This window comes from Macrobrachium rosenbergii, chromosome 7 (assembly GCF_040412425.1).
Source record: "Macrobrachium rosenbergii isolate ZJJX-2024 chromosome 7, ASM4041242v1, whole genome shotgun sequence".
NCBI lineage: Eukaryota > Metazoa > Arthropoda > Malacostraca > Decapoda > Palaemonidae > Macrobrachium > Macrobrachium rosenbergii.
The window spans coordinates 34,710,401-34,723,016 of record NC_089747.1 but is presented as its reverse complement, the minus strand read 5'-3'; the positions used below and the strand labels follow the sequence as shown (position 1 = coordinate 34,723,016).

Genomic DNA, 12,616 nt, shown 5'->3' with positions numbered 1-12,616 from the left:
AAATCGAATTTAGCTTCTTTTTTAAACATCCCAGTTCTTTCCTGTAATATTTTCAATTCCGTATTTGTAACATACATTAATATACATTCTTTGGACCGTGCATGATCTTGACCACAGGTTATTCACTTTGGTTCGCTGCAGTTCCACTATGTGGCATGTTCTTCATATCCACAATAAGCACATAGAGGTTCATTTCGACAATATTTCTTTGCATACCCAAGTTTACTACAATTCTGACACTGCTTCTGATTACCTGAGCTTTCCTGGGGATAGTCCATTGCCATGCCAGAAGTCGTAGGAAGGTTTGGTTTATTCGCCATAAAAAAAATATAAATTTGTCCAGGATGAGGTCCCTCTCACCATGGAGGTCCAACGGAGGGAGAAGCAATGTCACCTAACATGGTAACTGCTCTGGGATCCTCACCTGGATATACACTGTACCCACATTACCTTAAGGGTCATCAGTCTGTCAACATCAGACCCAGCACTGAGGGCATGGCTTAACATAAAAATTTCCCCTCTCTCGACCACGTTGGGTACTCTAGTTTTACGAGTGGAGCAGCATACCAACCAACTGCATCCTCCAAGTTTAAAGAGCAATGAATTCTGTAAATCTGATACCATGCCAAGGTCGTCAACAAAAAAGGAAGGAGAAAATTAATAGGGAGGAGGAGTAAAAGTTACAGGTCCCAATGTTCAGTTGAATCCACAGCAGTGAGAGTAGGCGTAAAAGAGCACACTCTCCCTGCAGTGGATCCCAAAGCACCCAACTTCCTCAAGGGGTTGGGATCAGGGGAATTTCATTCAAGGATTTGTTTCTAAAATGTGATTATTGTTAGTTGAAAACAGGACAGTTATATAAAATACATTTAATTTAGAGCAGCTGTTTTACTTTTCCTCCGTTATGGGATTGGGTCATGAGGGTTATTCGTCAAATGTGCAAACAAATTTGATCAGTTCACAAATGGGATAAGATTATTTCAATATGGCCTTTTAAAATAAACATTATAATCCAACAGTGGGCTTAAATTTTAATTTATCATCATATTACTTTTTCCATAATAGATACTGTTTACTAAAGATGATGGGTTTTGAAGATAATAAAAAAAAATCACTGACATTAATAAGTATATTTGATATGGTCACAGGGACAGCAGTTTTAGCTGCTTTGTAGCCTTATTTCCTTTATTGCCTACATGAGCATGGATCCAACATATTTCAACATTAATACTGGCTTCATTAAATTTGTGATATAAAACTTAATCTGTTGGATAAGAGGATTTTTACAAATATTACAACATACTCAATAAGAAGAATGAAATGTTTAGAAAAATAGCAGCATCTGGTACCCAAGTTAAAATACAACATACTGTATATGTGATGTGTTGAAGTTTCAGCAGGGGTTTGTTAACTAATAGTTTGGCTACACTAATCAAAAATATTAATTACCTTAACCTTAAATAAGTGCTAAAGTAAACTTAAATGGCTGTTAATTAAGGCTTTATAAGAAAATAATTAGTCTATGTTACATCTCTACGGTATTGGACTGGAAGGTAGAAATGTTCAATTACGGTCATAGCATCTGGAACACAAGAAGAATCACAACATTAATATTATATATATATATATATATATATATATATATATATATATATATATATATATATATATATATATATATATATATATATATATATATATATATATATATATATATATAGTGTAGATGATTATCTGATTTTAAAATATCTATGATAAGGATCATTTAACCATTCACAAATATAAATACCAAATGTACTCTAGTAAAAGATATTTTTTAAAGTTAATACAGTAAATTAACCATACATAGGAATTACTAAAATTATCATATTTCCCAGCACTTAAAGATGCTCTGACCTAGAAGAAACACCCAAATTTTGATTGAAAAAAAAAAAAAAAAAAATGGTAAAAATAAGGTAGTAATGGCACAAACTGATGGCTTTACTTTGGGTGGTGTGCTGCTAGCATTTGACTGTCTCAAAACATGTTAACATAGCATGGTTTGCTGCTACAAGCACACTGATAATTGTAGTTTTATGGTTCATGATTTTGAAAAGTACTTTGTGCAATGTTTTTTAATTCTCATTGGTTTTAATTATTTGATATGATTTTCCAAAGTTGATATATCAGTATATGAAACATCTGAACAGATTACCAAGCAAGTTATATGTTATAAACTCCCCAGCTGTTTTGTAAGAAATTTTGTTGGCCAAGTCTTATTGTGGACAAATGGATGGGGCTACATCTGGTACAGTATAACAAGATTCTGATGTAGGCTTATGCAGAAATTCTTTTTAATCATACAAAGGAAAACCTAACCTAAAATAGGAAATACTGTATTAGAAATGCAGAATAGCATATTATTACACAATAACAATTTTCAAAAACACCACATGAACAAGACATCCCACATAGAACAAAATTAAAATAGAGAAAGGTTTAATCTGCATAATACAAGTACTGTAAGAAAAAAATTGTAATTTTTAACACCTGAATATACTGTGTAAATTTCTACCATTTGTCAAAATAACGCAGGACCATGACATGAACGTGTCTGACTATGATGGTTTTGGTGTTGTTAGACTTACTGGTACAGGAATGAATCAGTGTAGCTATATGTATCTTTTCATATACTTTTTATTTACTGTAATATTTTCAACTAAGTACAATTGGTATTCTCCATTCAGAAGTTACTGTATATATAATATATATATATATATATATACACGTGTGTGTGTTCTGATTACTGTCTAGAAAAGATAACCTTCCTCTGGGGTAATGACAGGCTTATGAAAAACACAACCTTTGGCTAGCACGCATGGTAATTACCAACACTTATTTTTAGAAAAAAAACAAAAAAACACATGGCATCTTCGATGATGGGAAATATGATGAATAAAAGTTACTCAGAAAATTACCCAAAAACCAACATATTTAACAGAACAAAAAAAAAAATTAATGACAAGTCACTGAGCATCTTATAATTCACATCTTCACTTATGTTTTCAAATACAACTGCACTGCCAAAATGAACAATTCCTGGATAAACATTTATAAATTTTCCATACCTTTTTGAACCAAATTATAACAGTATCAAAACTAACTATATGTAACAATGTTTTCACCAGTTACAAGATTTGAAATTAGCTGCATACTACAGTTCAATATAAACCCTCCTATCGCAAAATGTACACTAAATGCACCAACTACAGTACAGAAAAAAGTTTACTGCCTACACAGCTTTTTGGGCATACAATTTCAATTTAAAATATTTATGAGCAAAATATACCTAAACATTTTTAAAAATCTTGATACTAACCTCAATGATGAAAGTGTACTGTATAAATAGCTTTCAAAGAATACAATTTCTTTTCAAAACAGGTTAATCAATAATGGAACAACCCCAAAACTTTCTAAATAATATACTGTAACAAGATTTCAACAAGAGGTGAAACTTTTAAACAGCTGTTCACATGAAAAGCTGAGACCAAGAAACTTAAAAAGTTATAAAACCCTGTTAAAGGTAGAAGCTTATTCTGAATAAGGGGGCAACCCAAACCATTCAGGCCGAAACTCTTCTAATGACTTTAACACAACAGTGGCATCTTTCTTCAGAGTGTCTTCCATTCTTGGGTCGGGAACCATTACTACTTGCATGCCAGCTGCAGCGCCTGCTGCCACACCATTTGGAGCATCCTCAAACACTAGGCACTGTAATTAAATAATTAGAGGGCTGAAAAAACTTTCAAATGATGTTATTGAGTCTATTTTAAAACTTGTCCGAGATTAAACAAAATCTCCGGATGCCTCCAGATAAACCCATACCAGACACTTTCCATCATCTGCAATCAATGTTAAATTACAAATTACAGGTAACAGTATTTGCAACATCCATATTTTCTATTTAAACCATCTATACTAATTTTTTAATCAATGCAACATTTCAAATTGACTATATCATTAATGCATTGGAGGTAAATGTACAAGATACATTTAGTTCCAATGCATTAATGATATAGTTAATTTTAGATGTAACATTGATTAAAAAATTAGTATAGAGGATGGTTTAAATAGAAAGTTTCATCCCTTTAGACTCCAATGATGACATTATCCATAAAAAATAGAAAAATTAATCATACATATTGTGACATCTGATAGCACTGGTATATGGGCATCTAGAAACTGTTAGAGAATGGTTTAACTCTTCTCTCCAATAAGTAAGGATAGTTCTAAGGGACTATGCATTAACCCATATATAAAATGAGAATCATATAGCTTTTTGCCAATTTTTTCTTACATTTTATATGCAATACTGTACTGGGCATAATGGCATATACCACTGGAACAAAAATTTACTATTTTTTTTATGACAATCAAGGAATTCATAAGTCTACTGTGTGTAAATAGATAGATACACATACACATTCTGACACCTTTGACACACACACACATTATATATATATATATATATATATATATATATATATATATATATATATATATATATATATATATATATATATATATATATGTATATATAGTGTCTGTGTACATTATATATCTGTTATATATACTGCAAAAATTCTAACTAGCAGAATAGGCACTTGTCACAGAAAAATTTGAACCTGTGTGCATTTATATATATGTATATATATATATATATATATATATATATATATATATATATATATATATATATATATATATATATATATATATATATATATATATATATATATATGTAGTAAACCTCCCATATTAGCGTTCTCACGATTTGCAGACTCGCCAATTAAGGAACGTATCTATAAATTATTTGTGAAAAATTTGGCAATTTGTGGACTTTTTTGTCAGGAAATATTCACTAACTAGTGTATTTTGATATTATTTTCATGACTAAATACATTTTTTTGATAAAAAAATTATTTACTAATTTTCAAATATTAAGAATAAAATAATAATACTGTAATAATAATAATGACAATAATAATAATAATACTGTAAGATTAAATAATATATGTCTCAAAAGAGAGAAACTGGTTTTCTCCCCTCCATTCAGGACGGACCCGACCTCATTAAAGCGAAGATAGATGCTCAGAATTGATACTACTGAAATATTAAAATTATATTAGAGTACTATTGAAATTATATTAGAATGATACATGTGTTTCAGGATGATAGTATAAGCATTTTTAGAGGGTACATTTTATGATAAAATAATGATTTATGGTATGCACTAATTTTCAAATATTAATATTAAGTTTAATAAGTTTAAATAATAACACTAAATAAAAATAATAATTCTCTCTCTCTTGTTTTCCTGACAAGTAATATGTACGTATGTTTCTTTTGTATGACAAAAAAATTATTTACCTAATAAGCACTAATTTTCAAATAACAATATAATAATCATATTTTTCCATGCATTTTTGTGGGAGGGCAAACGTCAGTTTACTTGACATTCTGACATATGGGCCAGAGGGGAAAGAGTGTTGCCCTCAGAAGCTCAAGTATTTCAATCTTTCGATATGTAAGGAGTTATTTTCCTCTCTCTCTCAGGAAAATATACTGTTTGTTTGTGTGTGTGTGTGTTCATACTGTTTTAAAAAGGGATTTTGACAAAGGAAAAATCTATTTCTGAGGGAGGCCCGTGTCACCCGGTGAAATTCCATACTAACACGAATTTCTAGGTATAAATATTGCAAATATACCAGAGAAAAAGCTTTCAGGAATGCTGGAGTTACTACCCCAGATCGAGTGTCTTCTATATTGAAGACGTCGGTATAACCAAGGGTGAGTGAAAGAATCACAACCACAGAGCCACACTCGATAGACATCCCCATGTCAAAACCCCCGGGAAGAGCGGGGAGCCGTACCAGCTCCCACACTCACCCGCCTGCCAGCGGCGACTCCAGCGCCATCTGAACTCATTCCAGACTAGCACCACCCCCAGGCTTGGCATGTGCAAGTAGGGGGGGTAAACCTGCTCTAGGAGGGTCACCGGGTGACCACGGGGCCTCCCTCAGAAATAGATTTTTCCTTTGTCAAAATCCCTTTTCTGAGCTCGGCCCCTTGTCACCCGGTGAAATAGTGACAGAGAATCATGCCAAGACTGCAAAGCTACAAAGAAAACAAAAGGTGATTAGAACAAAAACACACGCTATGAAAAAATAGATTTAATTATGATATCTCATCAAGGAAAAATAGATTTAGTAACAGGTAAGTAATAATTTGGAACAACACACACCCAACAATATAAAGACACAATGAAGAATATGTAAACTTAAGTCTAAGAGCAATACACAATGACAAAAATACAATACAATTAGGGGTGAAATGAAAGACACCCACAATATAATGGTATAAACAGGTAAATACAAACTTAAATCTAAGAACAATGGTATATATACAAAATCAGAAATTGAGGTACATGGAGCAAAATAAAAACCGCTCCAGTACTTCTATCTTAATCTAAATTCACAGCATATCAAAATCCAATCACCAAGACAAACAATAACCAGGGTAATTCTAGCATCGATTATGAGGAGCAAGGCAGTGAGGCATGATTGATCCAGAAAGGCAGGCAGAGAAATAAATGAGGCAGGCGGGCGGAGGGGAAGGAAAAGGATTAAGGACAATTAAGGTGGGGGAATGACACTCCCCACAGCCACTGTAGAAAATTTCAGGCTTGAGTGATTTTAAATAGTGGCGTTTAAACACTAGAGGTGTTTTCCATCCCATATACTTGGTAAGTTCAGCAAAATCCATATTATGAAAATAATTAGTAGAGGTAGCTACTCACGGATATCATGAACCTTTGGGACTGAATCCGGGTTGGCTTGTTTAATAAAATACAGAATTTGCTGTCTTATAGCGTTCAACGAAAGAGTTCCACCTTTTTTCCCTGATAAAAAGAGGACCCGACTTACACTGTGGAGTTCTTTGTAGATAAGACTTAAAGGTATACTGGACATAAGGATTGGTCCTGAGGAAGAGGCACCACCTTCCAGGGGGACCACCTGTCCTGAGGGTCTTCATTTTTAGCTAGGAACCTATGATCAGGGGAAAGGATGACTTCTCCGGACGGGAGGAAATCAACATGATCATCACCTCTAGCGAGAGCCGATAGCTCTGAAATTCTGGCACCTGAAGCCAAGCTAATCAGAAACAAGGTTTTCCTTAACAGATCCAGATAAGAGCATTGTGAGTTATCAGTATCAGCGGCTAATTTCAGAACATCGTTGAGGAACCAGGTAACAGAATGTGGGCGTGTTACCGGCCTCAAACGGGCGCATGCTCTAGGGATGGAGGAGAAGTATGAATCTGTAAGGTCGATTTTGAAACCATACAAAAATACCTTCTTTAAGGCTGATTTAGCTGTAGTAATAGTGGCCGGGGCAAGGCCTTTTTCAAACAATGATCTAAAGAAAGTAACCGCTAGGTTAGTAGTCATAGTTTGAGCTTCAGATGCCTTCAAAAAGGATGCTAATTTTTTGACTGCTGCATCATACTGTCTGAGAGTAGAATCTCTCTTATCAGATTCAAGAAACAGAGTGTTGACGGGGTCAATGTTTGCTCCCTTTTTTGCAGCAAACTTTATAAAGTCCATAAAACCAGGGCATTCTGAATTCTTAAGGAAGCTGACACAGTCTTGGTTTGTACTACTTGGGTCAGTCTGGGTTTGGGTATCTGATGACACCACAACTTGAACTCCTGGAGCAGAGGGAACCAGTTGCTCTTCGGCCAATAGGGAGCTACCAGAGCTAGTTGGCCCTTGAATGACCTGAGTTTGTGCAGTACTTTCAACAACATGTTTATTGGGGGAAACAAGTAGATCCTCTCCCAATTGTTCCAGTCTATGGTCATCGCATCTGTGGCAAAGGCCTGGGGGTCCAGGTTGGGAGCCACATAAAAGGGAAGCTTGTAATTGCTCTCCATAGCGAACAAATCCACTTGGAGTCCCGGAACCTGGCGGCAAATCCAATTGAACGATTCCCCGTCCAGAGACCACTCTGTCTCCAATGGAGTAATCCTGGACAGGGAGTCCGCCACCACGTTCCGCACCCCCGCTAGGTGGATGGCTGACAGATGCCAGCCGTGCTTGTTCGCCAGGGAGAAGATAGCTACCATCACCTGGTTTACGCGACCTGATTTGGAGCCGCCCCTGTTGATGCAATGAACCACCACGGCGCTGTCCAACACCAGCCTGATGTGAATCTGGCCGGCGGGGCAGAGTTTCTTGAGAGTTAGAAACACTGCCATAGCTTCCAAGGTGTTTATATGAAACTGTTGAAACATTGTAGACCATGTCCCTTGAACTTTTTGGTTTGGTGAGTACCCTCCCCAGCCGCTTAATGAAGCGTCTGTGTGGATTACCAAAGCCGGAGGGGGAAACTGGAGTGGGACTGACTTCGACAGGCCACTGGCTGTGGACCATGGTTGAAGCCTTGTCTTCAAGATTCGCGGGATTGAAGAGACTCTGTCTCTGAGCCTGACATTGGCTCGTCTCCGCCACACTCTGTTTATATCTTTTAACTTCGCTTTTAAGAGCAGGTCCGTCACTGAGGCAAACTGAAGGGAGCCGAGAATTCTCTCTTGAGACCGGCAGGATGCTGCTTTGTCCTTCAAAAAAAATTCCCTGGTAGCGGCGGCTATTTCCTTCCGCTTGGGCGGCGGGAGGGATAGCCTGTACGAGACAGGTCCCACTGGAGACCCAGCCACTGAAACCGGGACTCGGAGTCAGGCGGGACTTCTCCTGTTCAACCGAAAGCCTAACGACTCCAGGAACTTGATCACTATGGCTGTACCCTTCCGGCACTCCTGTACTGTTGGAGCCCAGATTATCCAATCGTCCAGGTAAGCCGCCAGGGAGATCCCCCGGGACCGTAGTTGCTGAACGACTGTTTCCGCCAGTTTCTTAAAAATCCTGGGGCTATATCGAGTCCGAAAGGCATGACCCTGAAGGAGTAGGCTTGTTTCCAGTCTGAAACCCAGGAAGGGAGAGAAGCTCCAGCGCAACCGGGGCGTGATAGTAAGCGTCTGAAAGATCGATAGAGGTGGTGACGGCTCCACGCGGCAGTAGAGTCCGTACTTGAGCCACCGTAAGCATGCGAAACTTGTTGCATCTTATGTAGCGATTTAGACGCGACAGATCTAGAATCACTCTTTGCTGATCGGAATCTTTCTTTGGAACGGTGAACAACCTGCCTTGAAATTTGAGGTGCCTTACTTCCTTTATTTCTCTCTTGTTGAGAAGCTCCATCACAAAATCCTGTAGGGGTTTGGAGGGGGTTGGTAAAATCTGGTCAGGGGAGGGATCCTGATCCACCTCCAACCTAGACCCTTGGACACAATGCTGTGTGCCCAAGGACTGAAGGACCACTGGTCTCTGAACCAGTAAAGGCGACCACCTACCTGACTGGTCTCAGTGGGAGGAAGTGGGTTTGTTTCCTCTACCACGGCCTGATTTTCCCCGGGAGGCCGATCCAGCTTTGCCTCTGTATGGGGCTCGACCTCTGCCCCCCCTTGCTCTTCTATTAGGGCCGTGAAAGACCCCACGGCCCTCATAGGTGGGATTGTATGCCGGAGAGGAGACATACGATGGTGCAGCAAGGGATTGGGCTGGTTGAACCAGCACGTACTGTTGGGGTTGAGCCTTGGAGGTGGAGGGTTGGCCCACCACCGAGACTGGGACAGCCTGAACCACTGTTTGGTGTTGAGGCCTCCTGTGCCTCCTGAAATGTTTCCCAGACTTACTCTGGGAGCTGCCAGATTCGGGGGTCTTCCGTTTGAAGGCGGAGATACCCCAACGGGAGCGTAGGCTTTGGTTGGCCCTGGTAGCCTCGTTCAGGACGCGGGAGACTTCATCCTCTGGGAAGAGATTAACCCCCCAGATGGAACTCTTCATGAGCTTGTTAGGCTCATGACGAATGGTGGCATCCGCGAAGATGAATTTGCGGCACTCCAACTTTGCCACCATGAAGTCATACAGGTCTGACTGAAACCCTGCCAACAGGGATTTAGCCAGAACCTGAAACAGAGGCTCCTCTGCACAGGAGACGGCGACCGCTTCTGTCAAGCACAAGGAGTTTAAGGACCGGCTTAGCCTACACCGTGCCTCAAACTCCGCCTTCAGGAGAGCTTCCGGGAGTTTAGGAAGCTGTTCACTGAATTGGGAGGACGCACAGAAAGCGTCCAATTTACCCACCGTAAATGTGGAAGGGGCGTCCTTCCAGAACTCCTCACCTCCCGGGAATACCAGGGATGTGGAGTCCGTCTTCCTCAGCTGAGGCAAGGGTTTGCCATCGAAGCAAGCCTGAGCCGTTGCCAAAGCAACTTTGTTCAGGCAGGGAGTGGGCAACTTATCACCCAGAGAAAACATGGTGTAGTTGCCCTTGAAGGGAGTCAATTTTGTGTTCTCTGCAATTTTGTGTTCTCTGCCTGCCACTCCGTAAGAGTTCGCAACAGAGCAGACTGGGCATGGTCCCTAGGGAAGATCACCGTCTCCTTAGGGACCTTGTCTGAGCGTAGGGGGGCAAGAGATCAGGAGGGAAGAACTCCAATTCCTCCAGACGCCTCGTGCCCAGACCCTCGATGGTCAAAGTGTCTTCGTGACGAATGGCACGAAGAGCAAAACGCCACGGGTTCCCTACATCGAAAGGAGGGAGGTCAGCGGTATCAGGGATCTCGTACTGCGGAGCGGCTCCGCCGGAGCGAGCCATATCCGCCAGCAGAGTCTCCTGACTGTGAAGTCTTTCCGTAATTTTGGAAAGCTTCGCCTCCACCTCCGAAGAGATGCGTTCCAGCAACATCCCTGCAAACGCCTCAGGGTCAAAGGCAGGCTGGCGAGGAGGGCTGGGTTGGGCGCCCTCTTACTCGCTCCTTTGCCCGAGGTGCTCGGTTTGCTCCCGGAGGCCACAGGTTCCGCAACCTTGGCCTTCGACGGGGGGAAGGGAGATGCCTTACGAGAAGACAAGGACTTATAGCCCTTCGCCTTCCACGACGTCTTCAATTTCAACTTGGGGACAGCAGATGGAGCCCTGTCCCCCAAGATGGAAGACTTGGTGAATCCTGAAAAGGAAGACACAGAGGAAGATGGGGAATCAAAGGGACCCGCCCCACTGCCTCACTTACCTCGCTACCTACCCCTTGGTCCTGCTCCGTATTCATCGGCTCCAGGTCCAAGTCTAAGGCGGCGACGTCTTTAGAAACCTCCGCGTACAGGTCCTCTTGAGGTGGCTGGGTCGCGGCCCGGATCTGCTCAATGATGGGTGCGGCCACATCAGCTGGTACGGCCGCAGCAATCCGGGCGCCGAGGTAGAGAAGATCCCTCAAACCAGCGTCGAGGACATACGGTTTCCCTGACGGCACGTTCCTTCCGAACCCAGCCACCCAGGCGCGGAGAGACTCTAAGGCCTCCTTCTTGGAGGACTCGTCAGCCTAAAAGAGAGCAGGGGATCAGTTCTAACATATTGTAACAAAAAGTCATGACTTACAATATGAGCACATATCAGACTGAAAGTAGCATGAAGAACGAAAGTCAAGCTTACCGACTCGTCCTGGACACCGCTGCACAGAGCGAAGCACACCTCGCAACCGTCAGGATGCCAAACTACAAGATCATCCAACCGGACCGCACAGCCAGCGTGGGTCCGGCACACCACATGCCCGTAGGGTTGATGGAGAGTGGCGGTGCACCCCGGCTCCTCACAACGCACAGTCTGTAAGTGTGAAAAGTACATGAACCTACCACTCTAGAAACTTAAATTAGGCAGGCACGGGTATTTTCAAACCTAGTACCGGAGTACTCCGGCGGGAAGAAAAACCCCCGTCAGAGACGGGCCTACCCAGCAAGTAACTATAGTGGTAAGCAAGCTGCTCCCCGACCACTGGAATACTCCGGCGGAACGGTAGAGCTGCTGAGTCAACAGGGCCCTACAAGGGATGCCGGGAATAAAAGCGGCGGAACCCAAGGGTAGGACACCGGGCCTGTAATAACAATATGTCCAACGGCAGAGTGAGCCGCCCGGAACAAAACAAGTGTATATGCATATATAAAATACAGGGGATGGGAACAGAAACTGGTTAATTCCATATACTCCGAGTCAGGAACCACCCCTCCGGAGATCCCAAGCCTCAACCGCTGAGAACAATAGTAGGGTGAGGCTAACAAACATCGCAGGACCACAAGGGCGGAGAAAGCGCCAGTCAACCCCAACTAAAGTATCTCGAGCGCCATGCGAGAGCGCGGAAAAAGGGGAGAACCCATAACCCTAAGAATGTTCAAATCTGCTCGATCCTAGGAGAGTGGGTTAACAGTCATTGAGCCAAGCCAAAAGCCACCGGGGACTTGCCCTGGGAGGGGCGAATCTCTCCACCAGGAAAGGGCCCCACAACTCGGAGTGAACACCAGCTGACGTCACCTGCGAGAAGATGACAAAGAGCTTGACTTAGGGTAGGGAGGAGGGGGGGTGGGGGGGTGGAAAGGGTTGGAGGGGTAAGATGGGAGTAGGCCAGAGTAGGTGAAAACAGGAGACTGGGGAAGATATTCACCCGCTCGACTGCAGACACACACCACGCC

The 12,616-nt window shown here is 41.6% G+C and overlaps 1 protein-coding gene across 3 annotated transcripts in view; it reads right to left on the bottom strand.

The window, feature by feature from the left end:
* Nucleotides 1-1,115: 1,115 nt before the first annotated feature.
* The window catches only part of LOC136840295 (pseudouridine-5'-phosphatase-like), a 232,969-nt gene continuing 221,468 nt past the window's right edge, over nucleotides 1,116-12,616 (bottom strand). For all 3 annotated transcript variants that reach the window (XM_067106979.1, XM_067106982.1, XM_067106980.1), the window contains exon 5: nucleotides 1,116-3,750. In XM_067106979.1, coding sequence (XP_066963080.1) covers nucleotides 3,571-3,750 — 180 coding nt within the window. In that variant the 3' untranslated portion in view covers nucleotides 1,116-3,570. The remainder of the gene's footprint in view (nucleotides 3,751-12,616) is intronic.